The sequence below is a fragment of the Drosophila montana genome, unplaced genomic scaffold, assembly GCF_035044405.1.
Source record: "Drosophila montana isolate Dmon_TW-CO22-7 unplaced genomic scaffold, ASM3504440v1 contig_402_1, whole genome shotgun sequence".
NCBI classification, from domain to species: Eukaryota; Metazoa; Arthropoda; class Insecta; order Diptera; family Drosophilidae; genus Drosophila; species Drosophila montana.
The window spans coordinates 3,917,502-3,942,305 of NW_026998739.1; the positions used below are offsets into that span (position 1 = coordinate 3,917,502).

Below are 24,804 nucleotides of genomic sequence, written 5' to 3' on the forward strand. Positions count from 1 at the left end.
TACACACAAAAATATTGGAGTCCTTAACGTGCGAGAAGAATATGTTTACAAAAAAATTATTCATATTATTATTACATGTATATTATGTGGATGTTCAAGTCTCAGGTTTTTGTTTACTTGTTCTTGTTTCTGGTTGGTTTCGATTTGCTTGTACTTTCATTTTTCTTGTCTAGGTTTGTCTTTTCTTGTTCTTGGGTTGTTTGTTTTGTTTTTTTGTTTTTACATAAGTTGCATTTGTCTTTTATGTGTAGAGTAAATAATAGTAAATACAACGCTTGAAAAATATTCGAAAAAATCTCTCGGCTTAAAAACTAAATATTTGGAATCGGAGCGAAGGTTTTATCATTACTTTGCATATGTATACGTATGTGTATGTATAGATAAAACTAACTTGTATATATGTATATATATATAGAGCTAAGGTATACATAAATGGAATACAATAGATTGAGTCGGCCGCGTCTCTTTCTTTACATTATTATCATTATTATTATTAATATAGTTATTATTACTGTTGTGCTGGGCAAATTTATTATTATTTTTGTTTTTTATGCCGACTGAAAGTCTTCAAAAGAGTTTTTTGATTGCAAATGTTTTTGATTGGGTCTGCTGGTTTGGTCTGCCTGCAGACGTTTCTTTTGATGCGTGATGAGAAGGCAACAACTTGGGGATGATTCCTTATTCTTTTTTTTTGTTTTTTGAGTAAGTTTTTGAGGAAAATGTTTACAAAGAATTGTGCTAAATTAAAATTAATCATAAGCCACTTAAAACATAAAGCATAACTAAACTTTAGGCTTCTAATCTAAGAATACGTGACAATTGGGTATTCGAACGTTAACGGATAGAAATTATAAATGGAATACGCACATGTTTGTGTGTGCGTTTTTTTTGGGGGGCAACATCTCTTCGATGGGTGTGCCACAATTGTGTATAGATGCGTGTGTGTGTGTGTATATCATGTAATGTGTGAATTTGTGTTTCTTGCTGGTGACATGGAATCCACAACCATTAACAAATTTTGGCGTATATATATTTATATATGCTGCAAGATAAAGAGTACCATTAGTTAGTATTTACAGTTGGGATTGAATTGTTATTGTACTCACAACTAATTAAATTAACATTTAGTAGTTAAAACAGCACAGTTTGATTTTTATTGATTCATGGGTGGCATGGGGCATATGGTACACTTGGTGCTATCCATAAAATTTGGCGGACCACCTGCAGAAGAACAATATTAAATGAACATTAATTTAGTAAATTGCTTGATCAAGTTTAGTAAATATATATATGTGAAAATCACGTATTACGGATATGTATAAATTTTTGTTAACTTCTTGACGTTTTTATATTACTTATTTTATATATATCTGATCTAATGTAGTTACAAATGAGCCCCAGTTTATGTTTTTTAATAGTGCTTTGACATAATGTATCCATTTATCTGCCTATCCATTTCTTACTATTTTAATAGCTCGCAAATTCTGATAAATGAGCGCAGCTTTTTTGTAAGAAACTTGTTGAGTGAGTACATAAATGACTCTCGTATTTGACTAACATACTCATAATAATAATTTCACTAATGAGAGGGGGCGATATATATATATAGACGCACGGCACGTCCTTCACCCAGGCCTTCTATATATATCCTATCGAATCGTATCCTAAATCTCATGCCCCAGTTGCTCTTGCGTTGCATTTGCCGCTGCTTTGGTGGTCAGCGTTTCCAGTCCCTGCTCAGCTCAGCTCAGCTCGGCTCGGCTCGGCTCGACTCGACTCGACTTACCATGCATGTGGTTTAGGTGTCTGCTTGTGGCATTGCTATGATGATGACTGTATAGGCTGCTGGTGTAGACCGGTGGCGGTGGTGGCGGCATGGCCAATTGCTGTTGTATTTGCTGCAGTTGCTGGTGGCTGCGCATATGCAAATAAGGCGCTGGCGGTGCAGGAAGCTGTGGTGGCTGTATGGAAGCAGCTGTTGGTGGCGGTGGTGGTGCTAGTAGTTGTTGTTGTTGTTGCTGTAGTGTTGGTGGTGGTGGTGTGGGTGTGCTGGGTGGTGTGCTGGTGCTCTGGCAGGGACTATTCAAGTTCCGCGTGACGGCATTGTTTGAAATTTGCTGCAAGAGGCGGCAATCCGCAGCCGTGTAAACGGGCGGCGACGGTTCATTGTGTACTATTTGTTGCTGCTGCTGCTGTTGTTGTTGTTGTTGCTGTTGGTATGTCAAGTGGTGTTGTTGATGGTGCGGCTGCTGCTGCTGCTGGGCGTAGGAGCCGTGTCCGCTGTCACACGATGAAACTGAACCTGTTGGGTGTTTGTTTGTGGCGATGAGAGTAGAGTAAAAGTAGCTAAAAGTGTGCCACAGTCTGTGTGTGGTGTGTGTGGGTGTGTTTTTGCGTGTTTGTGTGTGTGTATGTATAAAGCAATGTGAGAGACCAACAACCAAATGCCGAAGCAGCGATAACCAACCACCATTGTATATATATATATAAAAAATCGGCCAAATTGCAAGCATGGAGCGGGGTGTACTTAGGCGCAACTAGCGAGGCTAACTAAAATTAAGCTACAATTAAGCACTATTATTAACTATGAGCTAGAATGGAACCTAGGTTTTAGTAGGCAGCGCTAAGCGTTTAGTTTATGACGTGGGCGAGTTTACATCAAAGAGCTTAACGCGTCTCACTTACCGGAAGTCACGGATTTTCGCAGCGGCAAGTCACGAAATGTCGTCACACTGCTGCTCTCCAGCGATAGATCCACGGAGGGCAAAGGCGGCGGCGGGGCGGGCGTATCCGAATGGGAACGCTCGTGTATCGCACGTGTCGGCATTATGTTGCCTGAAAAATAGAAAAAATAGAAGAAAATTAATAGATTGATTAATGATGTACGAACTGTCTCACAGATGTGGAAAAGCGGGCTCACGAGATAGATTTAATTACATGAACTATTAAAAGTTGTTTTTGTTTTACAGAAAAAAATACCCAAATGGATTCCTATTATTTCTGAGCCTAACCACATTCTAATGAGCGTCATTTTTGGTTTAACTACTGAGATCCCACTTTATTATATTTTCTTTTTAAAAGCACCAGTCGATTGTTTTTCCTAAGAACTCTCAGTAAATGCATTACGGATTTTCCATTTTTTTAATCTGCCAGCACTTTCCCGGAACGCTAATCCACCCGGCCGTGGATTAAGTAATTGATATTTGTCTTATGCTTACCTCCAGATGCCAAGCGTCGATGGGCACACGGACTGGGACTGGGCGTACATTGTGCATTGGCCACGCCCGCTGAGACAGCAGCAGCTGCAACGACGGCTCCTCCACTGACGACGGGCGTGCTGAAGCCATGCGCTGCATGCAGATGATGCAGCGGCGGGATGACGCCAGGCAGAGCGGAGCTATGACGCGGCACGAATGGCTGATGCGGGCGTATCTTTGAGGATTCGGACAGGGAGAGCATTTTTTTGACCGCCTGCGGCGAGGCAGTACCAAATTTGGGTCCATTATTGTGCATCTGCTGGCGCTGACGCTGATGATCGCTGGTGGAGCTCGTCGAGCTGGTTGTCGAGAGCGTCGGGGAGCTGGGATGTCGCTTGCGCAGCGACAGCGATGAATTAGGCGCCGAACTGGAGCTGGTGTGCGAATAAATGCTGAGCTGATCGCCGCCGGCATTGATGCTGCCGGTGCCAGTGCCGCCGCCGGTGCCACCACCAATGCTGCCGCTGCCTGCGCTGCGATGCGAACTGTTGCCATGCGAAATGCTGCCCGAATAGGTGGAGCCGTGCGGTGGCTCACATTCGAGCGAGAGCCTATGCAGCAGATCCTCATCACTTAGGATTTTGAGACTGTTCAAATAGGCCTTGACGCGACGCACCATTTGCGCCTCTTCGAACATTTTTTTGGGATTAGGAGCCGCCGTCGATTTCTTGCGCCGCTTGATCGTAGCCTGTCCAGCGTTGGCAGCAATTACCGTGCCGGCAGCTGCATTGCTCTGCGAGGCGGACATCTGATTGAGCGAGAAGAGCGCATTGGAGGGCGTTTGACCCTTCAGCTCCAATATGGCCAACAGATCATATGGTGAGCTGCACATGTGCGTCAATAGACGCACCTCCTTGGACAGCATGCGCAGTTTCTCGAAATTAATCAAACCATCCACCCGCGTATCATTGCCCAGATGTATGAAGGTAAGATCCTTTTTGACAATGGGATAGAACGGTATGATGGGATGCTGAGCGAGCAGCTCTGCGGAGACCAGCTGCCTGTATTTGGACATATTGCGCGATGGATCCATCAGGTCCTGCAGATCATTGAACAAACGCTGATACTTCGAGGGCAGCTTCTCCCAGGTGAGGCGCAGGCGCGAGACGGCGCCATGGCCCAGACCCGAAATGATGGCAAACATGGAGTTGAAATTGCGGCACTCCTTGCAGTGGCGCGCAATCTTGATGAACTGCTTCACGATCTTCATGCGACGCACGATATTGTGTTCGGCACAGATTTCGCTGACCACCCAAAACATTTCGCGATTCACCAGCTCGGAGAACTTGCTCAGCATGGGCACACCGTACTTGGACTGCAGCTCGAAGAGCTCATCAATGTATTCCGTGGACTCGATTTGGCGAAAGTTGGCGAAATCTTGCAGCGTCAACTGTATGGCCAGCTCGTAGGCATTGAGCTGTAGGAAATGTACACCCGACTCACGCACCAGCTCCAAGGCCAGTTCGTCCGGCACCAGCGGCTCGGTGCTGTCGTTTAGCTTGAGATAATAGCGTGCCGCAAAGCTGATGCGCTCCGCCAGATTTTGCAGCTGATCCGGCAAACGACGCTGCTTTACCATGCCGCCTTCCCCGACGCTCACCTCACACAGCGAGAAGTTCGAGCTGGGATCGTGTATGCCAAACTCTTGCAGCGTCAACATGACCACCTCGTGCGCCGTAGTCTCCTTGTAGATGAGCACGTATTTGCATGTCTGATCCGATTTGTACACCTTGAGCACATGCTCCGGATAGTCGGGCGGCAGCATTGAGCTGCTTGTGAGCGTGCTGGCAGCGGAGGGGCGATGCAAGTGCGCCTGCAAATAGTTGACTTGCAGCGTGGCGCTTGGATCGCCGCTATTGTCATAATTGAGACTGCTCAGATCCGGATTAGATTGCGACTGATAAAGGCGCCCGCTGGTAGTGCAGACACCATTTGTGGAATGGCAGCTGCTGCTGCCAGAACTGGCGGCCGATAGCTTTGCCTTGGACTGCGGCTCATTGAGCAGCGTGTCGGAGCTGTCGTTCAGGCTGCCGCCCACGTGCGGCTGCTGCTGTTTGTTGAGTAGATTCATTTTGGCTAAGGCTTTCTGCAGTCGCCGCTTGGGCGCCAGCGTCATAAAGCCTCCTGGTTTGCTGTCCTCAGCGCTGCACTTTTTGGCCGAATTTGAATTGACGCTTTGCAGCAACTGTTGCATAAAATTAGAAGCCATATTGCCGCTGCCCGCACTCACCGGCGGCGTCTGAGGTGGCGCACAGTCCGGCTGATCCAGTAGCATGTCCACGGAACTAAGGCGCACCATGTGCGCACGATTGGTTAGCTCCTCGGTGGTGCTGTCGCTGCGTCCATGCAGCTTGGCAATATCGTTGGCGCAAATGCGCCGTGGACTGCGCAAGCTTTTAAAGCTGCCGTTGCCGCTGCCGGTGGAGCTGATGCCACCGCCTGCAGAGCTGCTGCCGCTGCCATGCTCCAGTGCCTGCATAATTTCCTTGAAGCCCAGCAAATTGCTTTTCACCTGAATGCTCAAATGCGTGGTGCCCGTGAGTAGTTCCAGTGCACGCTTGCTGGTCACATGATCCAACGATTGGCCATTAACCTCGTGTATCTGATCGCCACGCTTGAGGCCCACATCCTGAGCCTTCGAACCAGGCTCCACGTGCGATATGTAAATGCCTACCGAGGCATTGCCCGTGGCAGCGGCCACGCCGCGCAGCTCGTAGCCGCCAATGATTTGGAAATTGAGTGGTTCGTCGCGTGAGGAGCGCGTTAAAATGCAACTGCGCATGCGCGCTTTGGCTGCACACGCGATGTGCAGTAAACGGAGCTGACTTAGCAGCTTTTTGCTTTCCAGGCCAGCCTCAAAGATCTCCAGGAACTCCATCATTTCGTGGTCAGCCTCAAAATCTGTGAAATGATTGTTCACCCAGAGCAGCACGACGCGGGTAACACGATCCCGCAACTCTTGGGTTTTGTGCGAATCCAGTTGCTCCAGATCGAACCAGTGTAATAGCTTTCTGGTTACCTCTTGCTGGTTATGTATGAAAATGCGATGCGTTAGCAGGAAATCCTCCACATATGTCGGATCCGTCATCGAGTTCTCCTCGACAAGCTGTTGCAGCAGTCGCTCAGGTGTGCCTCTGATAACCACATGACCGCGCTTTGTATTCAAATGAGCAGTGGCTGCCGAGCCGCTGCCTGTTGTGGTTGCGCTCTCCGCACCGCTGCCGCCAATGGAGCGCAGTTCGGTGACCATTACAATGCGTCCCTGTTCATCCTCATGCCTGCGCGTATTCTCCTCGCCCTGATGCTGAATGCGATAGTAATCGGTTTGTGTGATGCACACAAATTGACAATCATCGCATTTGGTGCGCATCACGCCGCGATGATATAGTTTATCCATCGTGGGCAATATGCCAAAAGAATCGCCCATTTGGAGCTCTTCGCGTGTGCCATTCGCATGCTCGATTTCCACGGCGCCATTGATTAGCACAGACCAGGAATCCAGCTCCTCGCCATCGGACATGACCACTGTGCCGGCCTTGTCAACCACAGCGAACACCATCACTGAGCAGAGGGCGCGTCGCACCGCCAGCGTTATGTTTGTGAATGCCTTGAGGCCCTGCGTGAACTCCAGCAGTATTTCCACATCATCTTCGCTGCGCTCTGACGGATCCTTCTCGAGACAATCGCGTACGGCATCACGCACATTGAGGCTCTGTGGCGACAGGACACAATATTAGCAAAAGCAAACACAAAATCATTTGAAGATAATTCTATTTTGTTCGATATGACCAACTCACATCCATGCTCTCGGCAAGATCCTCCTCATCAGAGTCCACCACAGACTCAACGAGGCCGGAGAGATCAATCTCCTCGGCCTCCAGTGATGATCCATAGACAGAGGCCATTGTATCGCTGCCGCTGTACGCCGAACTTGTGTCACTCGAGTGCGAGCCACGATTGCATTTTTGATGCAATTCTGGTCGATTTATTGAGCCGGTGGTGCCGCTGCCAACCACGGTTGAGCTGGCTGTGCTAGTGGGTGGATACTGCAAGGAAAGAGGCAGACAGCATACGATCAAAAGGAAGTTCTTAATAGACATACAATGCACTATACAAGATTCAAGATGACACTCACATGATGTCTGATATGATGATATGGATCCATTAAGGCGCTGCTAATGCTGCTGCTGCTGCTACTGCTACTGCAGCTACGGCATGCCAATCAGTTGGGTGATATGTGCTGAACTTTAGACCTTGTGATTAAGCTGAAAAGAAAAAAGCATTAAAATTAACTACGGTATAAAAATGTTTCTATTTTTTTTTACGTTAAGGGGGAAACGGCACGGGGGCGTAGCAAAGCTGGCATTTGACGTGATTAAAAAGTATAGAAATTAATTTAAAAATATACACTATTATTGAACTTGCTATTTTTAAAGCATTTAAACATTAATTATTATTAGTTTATATACAAATTTAATTGATGTTATCCAAAAAAAAAATTTATATATATATTATTATAAATATTAAATTAATTTTTGCACAAAAAAGTGTGTCTTCCCATTTGTGTAGACACCACTGTATTATGTGGACACCAGTATATTTTGCTCTAGGCTCTAGTCAACTCAGCAAAAAGTTGAGCTAAACTAATTAATGTAAACTAGTTATATAGAACTATAAATATAAAAAAAAAGTAATAAATTAATAGCTTCCAAGTCAGACCTTATTATGGTTTTAGAGAGAATAATTATAGCGTTTCGCATGTGCAAATACCTAGGCATATTTTCAAATATTATTACTTTTTTTTTTAAGTTGTAACTCTTACAAAACTGCAAAAGGCTTTCTGTTTTGAGCAAAATTCACCTAATTAAGCAACAAAAAATTAAATCTCTTAAATCTCATAGAAAAAACGGCTGTGAGATTTTATTGGTTAATTTTGTTTGTTTGTTTGTTTTTTGCTTTTGTTTAACTGGGCTCGCAATTTGCAGTACATACATGCACACATACATACTAACACACTTTCATTTTCAGCAGGCGCAGCAGCAACAATGCTGCCAATAAATTAAGTCAACGCTGCGCGCCGACGACCACAAAACAAAATGTAAAACAAAAACACGAAGAGAAATAAAAAAAATTCTCATGCAATTGAGTCTGCGCTGCTGACGCCGACGCCGCCGCCGACGGCAACTGTAAAAGCGTGTGGGTATATATGCATGTGTATGTATGTGTGACTGTTTGATTGTTTTTTTTTGTGTGTGTATGTGTATTATAATAAAATGAAAACACGAAAATTGTAGGCGACGACTTCCGTTCGCTGGATAAGCGCCCATTACAGCAACAAGAGCAACTTATTGCAAAATCAAAGTGTAATAAATAAACACTGTCCAACGCATACACTGGCACTCATACACGCAAGCAAATCTGGTGTTTCACACATACACTAAATATGGGCGTGCTTGTACAGTTCAATGATTTGATGTGGGCTGTCTTAAAATTATATGTATATGTATGTATGTACAACGCTTGTTGCTGCACTCGCTAATTATACGCACTTGTTTTTATATACGCCGCCACACATACACAACCAAGTATAATTTTTTCCTGGCCTTCGCGTTGCTTGATCGCTAGCTTCTTTTTTGTTGCGTACGCTTTGCATAAAGAAATTTTAGCCAGCTTGTTCCCTGCGCATTGTTGGAATTTCACTCACACGCGCATAGTTTTTCATGCAGAAAACCTGCTATGTTGATGCTTGAAAAACACCGTTTCTGTTCTTTAATTTATTTGCAGCATACCTGCAATCACTTTCGTACACCGTATAGCACTTTATTTAACAAACTTTTGGCTTGCATATGCCATTTTAATTTAGAAAAAATGCACAATGGGTCTCGTCGTCACACCAGTGTTGCCCCAGCAGATTTCGATTGACTGTGGTGTGGTGGCAAGTCGATACTTGTGTTAACAGAGTGCGACGTGCGTTAACAGTCTCTATATTGCGTTAGCACTGTCAACTGTTGCGGCATAGTTACATTCAAAATGACAGTGCACAAAAAATACAACCTCCGTCTATTTATATTAGCAAAATAGGATGTCTGCTCCACACAGACGGTCCACAATATACAAGCAACTTTTATTGAAAGTAGTGAGTCCCCAGAGAGCTCAAGACCCCTCGCTCAGTAATAATAAAAAGGGCGAAAAAGGGCTCAGGTTGTGTACCAATTTCAATAAGCCGGTTCGTCTTAATGTAAAGCAAGCGTCTTTAATGCATGTTTGCGCCATTATTGATGACCTAAGACAGCAGCCAACTCAACCCCTAACCCCGGGATCTAGTAGGCCACATAAAAAACGCAACATGTTTCGTTTGCGGCTAGCTTATGCGTTTCTTAAGGGGTGAGGCACAAGGGTGTAAAACTAGCGCGTCGAATTGGCGAAGGGTGCCAGCCACGTGGCCAACTCCACACACGCACACAAACACAGATATACAGGCAGGGCAAAGAAAATAATAAACATAAAAAGCAAATCCTTAAGGTGCAGTGGGCTATTTTTTCCTGATCAGCACCCACAAGAAAGCAGGCAGAGCCGGTTTACGCTGGAGTGTTGTAGTAAGGGAAGGGGCCAGAGGAGTGGCGGCGTCGTAGTTGATGACTTCATGTCCCCAAGGTGTGCAGCAGGCTGTGCAACGGCTTTAACGTTACCCACTGACATCGTCTGCATTTTTATGGCTTGCACCGTATATCCCAGCCTGATGGGTTTTAAACATATTAAATTTGAATTTCATGTGTCTCAAGATGGTAAAAGCTTACAAATGTTTGATTTTCTGTAAAATTATGTTGCTTTTATTGTTGTTCGTGTTTAATTAAACATTTATGTTTTGATAAAGTCAACAATGTAAAACTAATATCGATAGGCGGCTAATATCGTTTTAATCGATAGGTTTTGATCTGTTTCGATGGCACTCGCAAAGTTATCAGATCCCGCCAAAATAAAAGATGAGTTGCCAATTTTTTTTATTTTTAGTGTGTGGTGTAGTTTTAATTTAAATTGTGTTTAGTGTCGAAAAAGTGAAAGTTCATACTTAAATATGTGAGTGTATCAGTATTAATCAAACTAAAACATATGCTTGAATGCACATCCTATTTAAAATGCTTTACGCACTTTGCCAATTTGCAATGGGGCTCCCGCAGACACTTTTGCCTCTTTCGCTTTCCTCCTTTCGTTCGTTCGCCTTGAGGCTTTTGGCTTGTTGTTGTTTTTGCTTTTCTAACCTAACGAAAATCTCTGAGCGCATTTGTTGCTGCCGGCGATGTTACTGATGCTATTTGTTCTTTTTGCGTGTGCTTTGTTTTCGTTTGCTTACAATAAAATCAAAGATTGCGTCTGGGATTTTGTTTTCGCAAGCCTTAAAAGAAAACCAACTCAAATAAGCGGCAGCGCAGCCCGGCCAATGCGAGTCCCAGTCCCCCCAGCTCCATCCCCGTGAGACGCCAGCAAAAGTGAGTTGAGCCCGAGGGCTTGCTTCAAATAATAACTTATTGATTTCGATTGCATTGGAAATGTTACTTTAAATTAAAGTAGCACTTGTAGACTTTATCTCAGCATTTTTACGGCGCCCATATTTTCCAATTAGCGGCCGAATACACCAAATCTTAATTTCCGCACAAACTGCTGCAGAACCGCAACAATAATTACGTAACCTGCCAAGCTCAGTGGGGAACACACACACACTCACACACACATGCAGCACAAACAAGCAATAACAATGCCCGAGCGCATTTGAAGAAGCTGAGCAAAAAAGGTGTGATAAAAATCTCTGTAAGTTCCGTTAGGATCGGCGTGTGTGAGTTAGAGATGGGCATTCGTATCTTGTACTGTGACTCTCTCGCGTTGAATTCCATGGTTGCAATTTGTTTGTACTTTTATTTTCATAATTTTCTATTCTTTATTTGTAAGTCCGTCTTTATGTCTGTCTGTATGTGAGCAATTTTTTCGCAGCTATTAAGCTCGAGACTAAAAACTTAAAACAGTTACTCGTTTATATTCGCGTCAGGCAAAGTGTTAACAGAGCTTAAAAGCTAGAGTTACCAATTTTAACATGTAGACTTCTAAAAAAAAATAATAAATGAAAACAATAGCCTAAAGCATAGTTAATTCACAGCAAAGTTCGTGAATCACGTGACTTCACTGCGCTCACGCGCTCATCCCTATTTAATGTACACCTCCAACTAGCAACGGCAACCGGAAAACCAAAGGCGCTGGGCATGGCAGACAGGAAAATCTGTCTGTAATTGAGCTCCGAGAGTCACAGATGTTTTCAGGATTTAACAATGCGACAAAGATGAGCCGGCCGCTAGCTGCTGGGCCAAAGTCAGTGCAGGTCGCTGCTGGCTGCGTTCCGTCGAGCAATTTGAATTAATAAGTTTATTATATTCTAGTTGGCCTTCGGATTTGCAGCGGATTTGTATTTTATGTTATTTAATTTGCCAGTAGCCGCCGCAGTACGGCCCCCGCACTGCCAAGCAGGTGCCTCTGTTTCTGTGGGGCCAAGTATTCAGAGCCAAGACTCAGCTGTTTGGCCTGCACGCAGCGGCTCAAAGTATCATTTAGTTTTGCCATTTGGCTTTGTATGCTCCGCTCTTCCACCCTTGCAGCAGGGAAAAGCGCCCGAAAGATGTGCTCACAAGAAATTTTTATTTGTATTTTCATTTTATTTTCGCATTTTGTGTACTTAGGATTTGTATGTCATTATGTTTTTGTTATTAGCTGCAGTTTGGCTTAAGCTACATATTTGTAATTTCTCTACAATTTTCTGCTTTTCATTTTTGCCATTTTCAATGCACTTAAATTTTAAAACTTTTATTCAACATGATTGTGCTCAACGTTTTTCTTTGTTTTTCTACATTTTTAAATCCTTTCTTTTTATTTAATTTTTTTTTTTAATGCCTTGAAATTAATTTGTGAATATAATTAACTGTGTCTTGATTCGTTGCAATTGAAACTGTTTTTTATTTTTATATTTGATAGCCTTTTTTAATATGCATTCGCTTAATAATAGTTTTAATTGCAGTATGTAAGTCTACAATGTAAAATCAGCTTTTATGATTGAAGTTCTCTACGAAATAAGTTTTTAATTAAATCAATTGCACAATTACAAATGTTTTCAAAATGCGCTCTCCAAGATATTCATTACCTTAACAATTTTGATAATTTTAAGTCGCTTGGAAGGCCATTTGAGATTCGGTCTGCCGAACTCGAAATATTTTTTTCTATGGTTTTAAGTATATATTTTCAAGTATTTTGTTGCTACAGCGAAACCTCTTTAAAGCTTATTCATAAAACACAAACTGCCAAATTAGCAATTAATTTAGTTTCCATTTAAATGTTGGTATAAGAAATCAAAGCGAGGAAAAGGCACAGTAAAATGTTTTTTATTGATTTAGAAAGCAAAATTTATGATAGATAAAATGATGTTAAAGCCTGAATTAAAGAAATATTTTGATATGCGTCTAATTGACTTTGTCATGATTCGAAGTTCGAGCTTTGACTTGAAATTAAAATTTGATCTTAGCTGTGAATATTTACGCTTAGCATATGGATTTTATATAGAATACTTCTCTAGTAGACTGTTCTAGAAGCATTTCGCATAAATTGAATTTCTAATATTCAGTTGCTCAAACATTTATTGTCAAAATTATACGCAGGTTTTGGATTTTCTTCTTCATTTTGTTCATCCATCAAAATTCAATTTTGAGTTGTAGTTGATAGAGAGGAGGGGATCGCATAGAACTACGTTTATATAAATATATAGAGTTCTTTCTATAGGTATATACATTTAAAGCAAAATTATTAGATAGAGAGCGTTCAGGTGGAGGAGCGATAGGTACACACATATGTCAATGTTTACATTTTAGATTCTATTTCATAGAATACGCGTACAGTACTACATATACTTATTCCTATCATATGTCGAAACAATTGTGTATGATCGGTTAAAATATATATTTACATTACTATTTTCCGTATGTAGAATGCAAAAAACTTAAGCTATTGACTTGAAAATGACCTTAAAGCTAAGCTAACTCTAAGCATCTCCTGTGTTTGACCAATGAATCACTTATAGATATTATAGTACGATAAAGTGCATGGTGCTCCAACCAAAAGTGCATTTTTCTATTTGATCAGAGGTTTTTTTTTCCATATTGTGAACAGCTTTCGTTTAGACTTCGATTGCAAACTCAAGTTGTTAAGAAGTCTGAGATAATTTGAATCTTATATGAACTCCCTTAGACTCCCGTATGTATGCTATTAAAAATTGTTTGGAATGGAGGTTCAGACAAGAATAATTTTACTCCAACTAAGATGTATAGATTAAACTTTTTCAGTTTGGAAATGATATTAATATTAATACAAGTTTATTAGACAGTACGTTTTTGCCAGGGATTAGTTATTTCAGTTATTAAAAGATTTTCCAATAAACGTAAAGTTTTTTCAGTGTTGGTTAGGGAATTAATGTTGGAATTAGTGTTGGTTAAGGAATTAATGTATATTATTAGTAAGTTTTTACCAGGATTAAGTCCAAAATTCCTTCTTTCTATTTTGATCTCACTTCAAAATTGCCAAAAAATCCAATTTCAATAAAAAACTGTCTAATAAACGATTCATATTCATTTTCAGAGTATTTGGAACAGTTTCGGAATGTTTTTAATTGCATATATTAATGACACAAACGGATTACTTAAATTTTATGTGTTAAAGATTGAGGATTTCAACAGGTAAGTTTTTTCTTTTAATAAAAATTTGTATTTTAGAACATTATTCATAATCTTCGACTCTATATGAGTTTTCATTGGTTATCTTTTGGTTAGAGCACTCTGAAATACGAATAGCCGAATTTTTGCCTACATATCATTTAATTTTAAATGCATTTTTCATTCAAATACATTAAATTCGCATTGTTTTATTTTATTTATTTTTGTCGTGTAGTTTCAATTTAAATTTACCATATAATATTTGATATATATGTTTTTTAAATGTTTGCTAAAAACGCGTGTAGTTCTTATTTTCTGTGTATATTTTTTTTGCTTTTTTTTTACATTTTTAATACATCAGTGTTTGGGTGTCGGGCTTAAAACCTAAATTCTTGCGCTGCAAAAACAAATGTATCTCCCGGAAATTGGGGCGACTTGATTCGTTGCGTTGCCAGCATTCGCACATGAGATCGTAAATTTCGCGCGGACAGTTGAGTGGCATTGGCAACAGTTCCTGCAAATACACATGTTTATATAATATAGATGGATATATATGTACATATATATGGCACTCAAGCCGAGAGTTAGCTTTGCTACTCACATGCATTTTATCGTCCTGATATATATGTCCAATGTTTTCAATAACATTCGCATCTGTCATGTGCTCATAGGGCTGCTCTCGGGCGAATGTCAATATCTCCCAAAGGGTAACGGCAAAGGACCAAACATCCGATTTGGTGCTGAATTTGGCCTGCAATTAAATGGTGTTTTTTTTTTTATTTTGTATTAATATAAAACGTCGGATATGGCCAAAAGGCCTTTCGTTTATTTTTGTTTGCATGGCTTTTGGCTTAAGGATTTTGCGGTGGCACAAAAGCCATTCATGTGCATACATATCCTTTAAGGCAACTTTTGCGCTTTTTAATAAACATATGTATAAATACCAAAGAGCATCTCATACCCATTTGCCATCCCTTTGCCCTTTGCCCTTTTGCCACTGTTGTTGCCGTTCATTTGCCCCAAAGGCAATGCCAGAACTCTGAAAGCTACTTGTAGAACGCTGTCTAAAACACACACACACACACACACATACATAAACAACAACAATTATAACAACAACAAGCACGCTTTATGGTCTAGATCTAGTGCTATATATGCGTGGGCATGGGTTTTATCCTTGCCATTTTATCCCCCCCTTCCACTCCACGCAGAAAACTTCATACATGTCCTTTTGTCTGTGCGGCTGTCTGCGCCGTTTTTCATGTAGTTAATTAATTTATTTAGTGCGGTTTTTCGCACTGGGATTTATAAAATATTTTCCTCCGTTTCGGTTGTATTTTTGTTTTTATTTTTTATTTTCTACATTTAATTTTTTCCTTTTTAGTTGTTTATTCCACAAAAAATTTGTACTCCATGCCATTTTTGGCGCAAATTAAAGTTCTGCTTCCCCCTTTCAGATAAGCGTAGAGCTCTGATATGTCAGTTAATTAAAACGAAAACTTTGTATGCCTAGTAAAAGCTTTTATTAGACATATTCAATTAAAGGTTGAAAACGAATAGTTATAATTAATTATAGTTTGATATTTAAATGGGGTCTTATCAAAAAGTAAATTTGCTGGACAATTGCATAAAAAATGTCTTGAAGTCTCGTCCTTTCTTATTCAGTGTCTGAAGTCTGCTTGGGTGGATAGACGTATTCTTGAAGGCGGTTCTTAATTGAATAAAATCCCCATAAAAAGCAAATTCGCCTATATAGGAGTCGCCAAACTGCTTGGCTTGATTTGCAGCCCTTATCAACACATACCGCTTCTCAGATTTCTTGAAAAAAACTAAATAGATTGATGTTGTTTGCCTTTTTACTGCTAAATGTTAAGGTCGGATAATACAATATTTCGGATCCTGTTTTAATGTGCATAAAAGAGTTATGGAATGCCAAACCAAATCGTAAACTAAGCCGATTAATTATTCTCTAAAACACACTATATTAGCTTTATTTCCTCTACCTTAACCGTTTGTGTGCAGACTAGCAGTTCTTTGAAATTGCCCGGCTAAAGTAAAATATGAAAAGTTCTTTTAAAAATAAAAGCGCTTTTTGCTTATTCATGCTGCCGTAATAGACTTATTATAATGTGGCTCGCAGAACTTCAAGACCGGAAAAGGTAACTGACATAAATCGCCAGCTTAAAGAGGCAGCAGAAAAAGCAAATTAAAAATAATTAACACAATTACAACTCATTTTGCTGTCAAGCTGCTTGAAGGATCGGCTGCCCCACTGCCTAACTCTTGGAACTCCTTGGAATAAACCAGAGGGAGTTTGAGGGCGGGGGTTAGAGGCAAAAAGACAGAGGGAAAAGAGAGTGAACACTGTTCATTAATATATAATTATAAACTTGTGCCACAGTGCACAATTCATGCAGTAAATGAGCAAAGCAAAGAAAAAATTCTGAACAAGGTGCATTTGTTGTACTGTGAAACATGGTTGAAGAAGGAAGGATTGAACTTACCAGCAGGACACTCTCCCAGGCCATCCAGCGTATGGGCATTGGCTGCGTCTGTCGGCCCGTGGTGCCCTCCAGCTGGCAATAGTCCGACGCATAGGCCGAACGGTTTATCACAGTGCCAATTGAACAGACCTTGACGCTCAGCTCGGGTCCAATGATGCAACTTCTGCAATAGAGATTAAACAACGAGAGTTTAGCTGAAGATTTGGCATCAGAAATCGGTGGCAGCATTGGAAATTCAATTAAAAATACCAGAAATTAAATAAACAAAAACTTTCGCAGGCTAAAAAGGCAACCAGAGTCAGCGTCAGTCTCAGCCAGGATATGCTCCTTGCTGACACGAGCTGATTGCTTCGTCGTCGTCGTTTCCACATTTTCGTGCCACCACATGCCCATTCCCAGCCATGTCGTCGCATGCATTTCAAATGAGCGCCGCTGTCAAACAAACTCCCCCGTCATATGCTCCGCTCCCCCCCACACTGACATTTTGCCATTGCCTGCTGTGTGCTTTACTTGAAGGGGTTGCATGTGTAGTTATTGTTGTTGCTTCCGCATTTAAAAAGGTATTTGCAACTTGTTCAAGGAGTTTGCAACATTTAAGCTGCAGATATCTGGACAAGCAGGGCTTTGGATATATGTTTAAATGTTGAAGAGGAATATGTAATTAAATCATATATTCTTTCTTACAAGCATTCGAATGTATGACTTTTAAGAAAGTATTAAGTTTAGACTTTAAAGTTGGCTTTGCGCACTTTAGATACTTTACAAGTGGTTCCTTGTTTATTAACGAATATATGTCTATATTGAAATATCGATTCTTAGATTATATTGTTTGAACTATCTTTCCGACTGTTCCGAACTTATTTGTTGTCAAACTTTTTTTTTTTTAGAATATTTTAAATTATTAAGCTTATTTAAAATTGATTAACTATGGTAACTATATTACATTTATTATTGTAATATTGTTTTTAAATGAAAGCTTAATTAAACCTTTAAAGAAATGAGCTCCTGCTAAGACTTTAAAGGGTATTTACGATTCAGTTTTGCTCATAGCTATTGTTTTCTCTTGCTTGAGGGCATTGCCGGTGCAAAACAGATTTAACGTTACGTTTGGAAGCTGGCAAGTGGTCAGTCCGCTGAGTGCTGAGTGCCCGAGGGCAACAGCAGGAGCAGCAGCATCAGTTGAAAGCTTTATATTTTTGTATTATTGTTTCAGTCGCAACCCCATCTATCCAAACAGGAAGCAGAAAGAGATGAGTCTCAGGCAGTATAACAAAAACTGGGGGATCAACAAACGTTGAAGCATGACTGAAAATGACAATATAAGCGGAGTGAAGTTGGAGGAGCGTGTAGATTGGGTTGGCCTGGGGTTTGGCCTGCGCAGGGGAAGTGCCGTAAATGAAACCATGAAATGGTGAACACAATCAACATTTGATATTGAGCAAAACGGAGTGTGCCAAAGTTAAGTAAATACGACGACAGTTGAGGTTATGACTGATGACATACCTTGGAGGACAATTGAGAAGTTGAAAATATGCGAATGGATGAAGAATGCGACAAATGTTCAACTGGGAATGTCAGTAAAAACAGAAAATATGTTGAAATTGTGATAAAGGGAATTTTAATGAGCACAATAATTTTCATACCTTTCGTTTTGGACTGGACTTGGAAAGAGAAACAACATCATGACAATGTAGTTTCGGTAATGATTAAGATTATAAAATCAATTACTAATAAAAGAATATCGATATAATCAAATATCGAGAAAATTCAGAAATATATACAGAATGCAGTTGAAAGAGGAAAAGTTAGATGAAAAATAAATTAACATAACGATTAAAAGATTGCCAAAAATATAATATTGGTCATATAAACTCATCGGTAACCAAGCGATGTTAGAATATTGGAAATCCTATAGAACTTTACTTATCTCAAATCGAATCAACAATATATTCAGTTATCGTTATCGAGACTATCGCACATCTGTTGTACCATCAAGAACAACAATTCATTAACGGAAATGCAATCAAGTATGCAAAGACCCTGCAAAACCTGACAAACATGACGGGGGGCTAACCAAATAACTGACGAAGGGCCATCGGGCAAAAGTGAACTGCGCCCACACCAGCCCACATCCATTTACAGAAAACTGGGCATGGATATTACACATAAGCAGACAGGTCTGACGTGCATAATTTCCTGTTGTTCGCCTGCCTCTTAATATCAATGAAAAAGGATATGAAGTGCTGTCATATTACAAATAAAATGTCTGCCTCAAGTGCGCCATCGTCAAGCTCGTGTCTCGTTGCCGCTCGTCATGTAATGCGTTTAGCCCAAATCTCAAACCACAACGCACCACAGCCAGCGCACCACACACACGTTAGCTGGAGTTAGAACCACCCTCTTTTGGCGGACAGTTTCTGATTTCGTGCGTTATAGATTTCGATTTTGAAGACGCGCTTTGCCAAAACCAACAACAATTGAATTTGAGTTGAGTGAAAGGTTTAATTTTCAGCTGACATGCGATGCGGGGGAGAAAGGAGGGCGATATATATGTGGAATATGACGCAGTTGCAACATGGATCGAGTGTCGCTTGTTGAGTGACTAGTTAAGTAGGCTTGTCTAGGCAGTTTATGTACGGGCTAGGATTTCCATTTCAATGCTCTTGACATCTATTGACAGCGACACTGACACGTGTCGAGGTTTTGCCGAGGGTTCAAAACAGAAGCTGCCCCCAGATCCTTATCTCTGTCTTATATATAAGAAGTATCTGCTTGCTGTCTTCAAATTGGCCGATTGATGCCGAATGTTGCTATTAGCTGTCTTTATTTAAAGTGGATTGTGGTTAAACGTATATATCGGACTTTAATATGATTAAAATGCGACCATTCCCTTTAAAAAAAAAGATGCAAGAGCCCGCACTATTAACCCAATTAAATGTACACACACATACAGCTCTCGACCATAAATTTGGTTAAGAAAATTATTCCGTAAAATAAAACGCTGCTATGTGCCATGTGGAAACTGGCGCAGAATCAGCGTCAATTAAACTGCGCCATAAAAATTTGTAAGCTGACCAACAAATTTAAGCGACCAAATGGTGGAAGAGCTCCTAAAATAAAACAAGACACAAATTGGAGACTGTTAAAACGTGCAATTGCACGACGAATATATACTCTGCATAAAAGTATTTAAGTTAATTTGATAAGCCAAGAACTAATTGCTTTACTTTAAATATTTATGCTTCTAATTATGCAAACAAATTCAGAAATTCAAAATTTAAATAAATAAAATAAATTCACATAAATTGAAATAAATGTAAATAAACTAAATTAATTTAAAAAAATTAAAAAATTAAATTTAAATTCAATTACTATTTCAACAAGTTATTTGGTTACAAATTTTAGAAGCACAAAAGTGTACAAATTTGTATTTATTTTTGAAATTTAGTTTTATTTTATTTATTTCATATATATATCATATATATATTTTTTTTAACATACATAATATTGTTATTTTTACCGTTTTATAGAATTTGGCTTAAAGCGTCGAATCAAAGTTTCAAAACATTAAGTTTGTACACTTCTTCATATAGTTGTTTGCTTTGTCCAAGATAAAACCAAAGTAAATATACCCAATTTTTGGCTAGTATATTATTTTTACAACAAAATGGCCGACAATGGACAATAGAGTGGCTAGTTCGGGTCCTTGTTTTCGCAACTTTCACTAACAAGCTGTGTGCCAGAAACAGAAACAGCAACAACAACAACAACAACTAACCATATATTGTTCCAGTTTTTGGTTCAGTTTTTATTTTTTTTTTGTGTTTTTAGCTGGCAATTACAAGCATATTAGGTTAACACAAATGCACAACAAAATGTCCTTGGATTTGCGACAATAAAAAAGCAACAGAGAGATAATAAAAAAGAGAGAAAAAATAACAGCAGCGAGCAAAAAAGAGAATAACGAGTACAAAACGCAATAACAATAAATTGCATGCGACTTGCGGCGCACTTTTAAAATGTGTCAGAAAAACATATAGTTATGGGTTTTTAGTTGCCCAGAGCCCGGGCAAAGCGCCCCACACCACACACGCTCCGTCCACAGGCCACGATACACCATACATAGCTGTGTAGCAGCGTACTGGCCTGTATTTGCCAGAAGACGCGACGCGATGCGAGCAAAATAAATAAAATGGCTGGCAGCAAGGACAAATAAACGACTTTGGGATTTGCTTTGGCATTGGACGCGAAGGCGGCCAACGCGTCTTGCCAGTTGGTTATAAATTAGAAAAACAGCACCATGTGCCCGGCCACTGGGCTTAAAGCGAGTTAATTAAAGTCCCAGACAAAATGATGGCCATTAAAAACACGCCATGGACATTAAGTGCATCAACTAAAGTGCCCACTGACCAGTTGTCAGTCAGAACGTCTGCCTCAGTTCAATAAACTAAGAAAACAAACAATTAAACTCAAGTCTGATGAGTGCTTGAGGTCAAAGGGTGTCCCGAGTGGGGCAACCCACAATCAACCACCAATAAAGTCAAATGCCTTTAGGCGTTGTCCCAGAGCATATGCTTGAAATCGATTGAAAAACTTAATACAGAGGTTGAGCTAGAGCAAATAAGAGACATTAGGTTTAAATGGGTCATTGTAGTAGTTATATATTTTCCCATTTTCATTGTGGACAGGTGCTTCTTTTTATTTATCATTTAAATAGCATGTGCTAACATAACGTATTAGTTCTTGCGAATAGAACCCAATTTCAATCCAATTATATACTCTAATCCGTGTACGAATCCCCGGTAAATATATCATAACTATCAATTATATTAATAATTCAACTACAGAGAAATCAAGAAAAGAGTGTATTACTTTAACGATAGCTTCCATTGTGAGACTCTATATAAGGTTTATTTAAATCGCTTGTACACATTAAATATTGTGCTTTATTTTTACCAAAGTTAGTTGCCTTAAAACACAATTTAAAAATCTTATTCAAATGATCCATTGACACAGTTTTCGTTGCGTGCCCGGCCCCTTTTGTATTGTTTGTTTATTATACAACAGAAAAAAAGCAAGGCCACAAAGCAACTGCAATCAGTTTGAAAAACAAAACCGAAGCACCAGCTCTCGACAATCCTTGATATCAATGCGCAGTGTACGAGAACGGACAAACGCCAAACTCTGGACATAACCATTACTGGTCGTTGCGAAGGCTAGAACATATTGTCAAAGGACATCATCAACATAATAGACAAGCTGTAGCCACAAAAACGGATGTTAAATTGAAAAAAACCAAACCAAACCAAAACGAAACTATGAGAAGGAAATACATGGTTGTTCGGGACCAAATGAGCTTATAAGCTTATGGAGGAAACGGGACAGCGTTCCGCACTGGAGTGGACCGCGCGCAGCCTTAGCTTTCCACTCAATTGAAACGCTTGAATGAATGAACCCATGAATGAAGGACGCCAGCGAAATAACAACAATACAATACAGCACACAAGCTGAACTGAGCTTTTTTTATCACTGGGACAGCATCAGTCCATGTTACCGCCTCTCATCCATTGTGTGTGTGCAGCCAACAACTATTATCATTTGCTCTGGTCACACACGCACATATAACCGCTAGCGCCTGCCGAAGGGGCTAAAAGGAGCACAACAAAAAAGAAAAAAGAATGAGTTGGGAAGCCAATGGAGCAACCAGCTACAAGCACATAATAGGCCATTTGGACAGCACTTGAGGGTCAAGCCGTAATGTATGCTAATGATTACGGTGAAGAGTTATGCCCCAGCATCGATGGTTAAAGGGCACGACTGGGCCCTATTTTGCATTTATGATTTTTTTTTGCATTGCATGATTGATTTTTCTTGAACAGTCTGAACTTTGATTTAGTTTGCTTAAAGCTAAACGCAAAACAGTTGTGTGGGTTATGTTGAACCAATTCAATGGAAAGGTCTAACTTTAAGTTGAGTTTAAAGATCAGCAATATTTATAATGGTTAGAGTGGGAGAGTGTAAGGAGAGAACGGCTTAGTGAAAAATTGGGGGAGTAACTACCGCTCTCCCACTCACTCGCAATATCTCTCTCTCTCTGTTCAATATCGCTCTTCTATGAGATTCTCATGAGTTCATATACGGCTTAAGGATCTTTGTGGTTTACATTTTTGGAAAGTGATTTACCTAAACATATGTAACTCCGCTTTAATGACCAGATCAACCTCTCAGATAGCCACAATTTAACCACAATAGCTATTCGAGTGCTGTTTGGCTGTATTTACACGGAAATTGGCAGCCTTTTAACCTATTTGCATGCAGTTGACATATGGCCATTAATTAAAACATCAACACCATCCTCCCCAAACAGTGTAACAACAACAACAACAGCAACAAATACAAGACAAGCAGAAACAGCAGCAAAACATCGCCTGGAGACTTGCGCAACAATTTCACATGTCAACGCATGTAAAAATTGTTACCAGCGAGAAAAAGAAGATAGGGGAGGGACGCAGGGTGAGTCTGTAGCAAGCCGTGTGAAATGTGATCAGGTGGAAGCAAATGGCTGCCATTGCCAATAAAGGTCAAATAGGGCGGGATCGGGGGCTATATGCATTTAACCCATGACAACGCGATGCGTGCAAATAAAATGAAGCGAAGTTGTTGTTGTTGTTGTTGCTGTTGCTGAACGTGGAAATGCTGCTGACGTTGTCATGACACTGGCGGACACTTGGGGAGACTCTGACTGCGAAACACTCGCTGCGCCGGGCAGGAAATAATGTGCACCCAGGCGGAAGTAGTTGCTATATCCAAACGTATTGATTGACTTTAAATGCAACTCGATGTCTGTCGAATGGGGCCCATAAATGGAATCAAAGTTGGCCAACAAAAGTCAAAAAGTTTTTGATTCGACTTTGCAAGGCTAATGAGTTGAGTGAGTGTAAAATTGGATATATGTAGGTGAAAAGGAGAAACGGAATTTGACTATAGATTGGCAGATTACATAATTACACACTTGCTCAGTGTGTTATGCATAGGAAATGACATTTGAAGTAAATCAAAACATTCATTCTTAATCTGATGTAACTGTTTAATATGCATCTGCTGCCAGCTGGCCGAACATGTGGAAGGTCGAAGTTAACTACATCTGTTTATTTAACTATTGCGACAATCTATCGTAACTTTGGTGGCTTAGTAGACCCCTTAGTATACCTTCTATTGAACAATGCTTTCTAGAATTATATATTTATATCTTAAGTTATTCGATAGCTGAGAGCTAATAATCTTTTCTTATTTCGTTTTTTTTCTTAAGCCCAGGAAAGGTCTGCGCTAAAACTAGTTGAGAATTCTAAGACAATATAGACGTGTCTTATAGGCTAAGCTTATGTAGCATACTTTTCGGATTTGATTATTCTTGAACTTAGCGAACAAAAAAATCACAATGCTAGATATCTATCTTGGTTTTTCTCGAGCAAAGGGTTTGTTTCCACTTCAACGAAATAGCTGTCAGAACTATTATTTGTCAGATTTCTTTTGAAAGTTTGTTAGATTTCTTGACGTATTTCTTTGCTTGCTAAAATGTTTGTTTTAATTGTTAGCAAAATAAATGATTAAGTTTTTGCTAATCGAAAGAGTATTTTGTATGGATTTGAGCTTATAGAAAACTTAGCTATCTCGAAAGCAAAAAATTATGTTATAAAAAAATGTTAATATATTTATTGTTAATATGCAAAAAGCTTTTACATGTAAAGCATTAAATGTAAATCGTGTATGTTCACAAAATACGCATAAATTTCAGTTGTTTGCTTATATGCTTTTTATGCCTTTGGACTGCTAAGCCATTACCTTTATAGGGTGGGCGTTATATCAAATCAGTGCACGCTGTTTAAAAGCAACGCGTTCATTTTTTTCTAGCTACTGCCACGCCCATTTTGTTGCTTCATTAGTGCGTCGACGTCAGTTTGAGTGATGTGCCAGGGTTCTTAACGGTGACTCTCGCACAATTCGCTATAAATTTGCATTTATGCAAATCGCCCTGCATTCGAGGGCTTTCACTTTAACTACTTTCACTGCAATGCCTGAGGCCCGCGGGTGACTGTGCGTCTAAGCTAAGTGCCCGCCAGGCCCCCTTCCACGCCCCCCAGCCACCTGCTGTAAAACTAACTAACTACCGTAAACTCCAATTCTGAACAGCGTTGCACTTGGCAACGTTTTATGTTTAATTTATGCGCTTTTTTTATTTTTATTTTTTTTCGTATTTTTCTCTGGGATCTTGACTTGAAATTTATTACAGTTTCTCTCTGCGCG

At 40.2% G+C, this 24,804-nt stretch overlaps 2 protein-coding genes and 2 long non-coding RNA genes across 9 annotated transcripts in view; 1 reads left to right on the forward strand and 3 right to left on the reverse strand.

Moving 5' to 3' along the window:
• Positions 1 to 199: 199 nt before the first annotated feature.
• Positions 200 to 9,170, reverse strand: PDZ-GEF (PDZ domain-containing guanine nucleotide exchange factor). 4 transcript variants are annotated; one of them, XM_064698038.1, is made up of 9 exons: positions 9,047 to 9,155; positions 8,807 to 8,988; positions 7,393 to 7,522; positions 7,055 to 7,303; positions 3,219 to 6,969; positions 2,686 to 2,835; positions 1,787 to 2,302; positions 1,107 to 1,221; positions 200 to 1,042 (listed from the first exon to the last, which is right to left on the reverse strand). In XM_064698038.1, exons 3-8 carry the CDS (start codon positions 7,420 to 7,422, stop codon positions 1,154 to 1,156), a joined length of 4,764 nt encoding a protein of 1,587 aa, XP_064554108.1. In that variant the 5' UTR covers positions 7,423 to 7,522; positions 8,807 to 8,988; positions 9,047 to 9,155; the 3' UTR covers positions 200 to 1,042; positions 1,107 to 1,153. The 4 variants fall into 4 exon arrangements, with proteins under 4 accessions (XP_064554108.1, XP_064554109.1, XP_064554111.1 ...); XM_064698039.1 differs by lacking the exon at positions 8,807 to 8,988 and having other exon boundaries at positions 9,047 to 9,170; XM_064698041.1 differs by having other exon boundaries at positions 8,962 to 9,161.
• The window catches only part of LOC135439343 (uncharacterized), a 130,213-nt gene continuing 113,933 nt past the window's right edge, over positions 8,525 to 24,804 (forward strand). The window contains exons 1-2 of one of the 2 annotated variants that reach the window (XR_010438037.1): positions 8,525 to 8,620; positions 13,923 to 14,020. This is a non-coding gene — a long non-coding RNA (uncharacterized LOC135439343). Of the gene's footprint in view, positions 8,621 to 10,607; positions 10,745 to 13,922; positions 14,021 to 24,804 lie in introns of those variants that run through there. The other variant, XR_010438036.1, reaches the window with a different exon arrangement.
• Positions 9,363 to 10,132, reverse strand: LOC135439342 (uncharacterized). Its single transcript, XR_010438035.1, has 2 exons — positions 10,055 to 10,132; positions 9,363 to 9,993 (listed from the first exon to the last, which is right to left on the reverse strand). It is a non-coding gene; the product is annotated as an uncharacterized LOC135439342 (long non-coding RNA).
• The window catches only part of Ddr (discoidin domain-containing receptor 2), a 140,990-nt gene continuing 130,164 nt past the window's right edge, over positions 13,979 to 24,804 (reverse strand). Inside the window, exons 15-17 of one of the 2 annotated variants that reach the window (XM_064698043.1) lie at positions 16,501 to 16,663; positions 14,598 to 14,747; positions 13,979 to 14,510 (exon numbers count right to left, since the gene is read on the reverse strand). In XM_064698043.1, the coding sequence (XP_064554113.1) occupies positions 14,346 to 14,510; positions 14,598 to 14,747; positions 16,501 to 16,663 (478 nt within the window). In that variant the 3' untranslated portion in view covers positions 13,979 to 14,345. The remainder of the gene's footprint in view (positions 14,511 to 14,597; positions 14,748 to 16,500; positions 16,664 to 24,804) is intronic. The other variant, XM_064698044.1, reaches the window with a different exon arrangement.

Bases quoted from the DNA above. Each gene is read 5' to 3' on its own strand.
- PDZ-GEF (XM_064698039.1), bottom strand. From the start codon at position 7,422: ATGGATCCATATCATCATATCAGACATCAT. The intron at 6,970-7,054 runs GTGAGTTGGTCA...CTGTCGCCACAG, and splicing joins ATCTTGCCGAGAGCATGGAT to AGCCTCAATGTGCGTGATGC. The intron at 1,222-1,786 runs GTAAGTCGAGTC...GTTCTTCTGCAG, and splicing joins ACACCTAAACCACATGCATG to GTGGTCCGCCAAATTTTATG.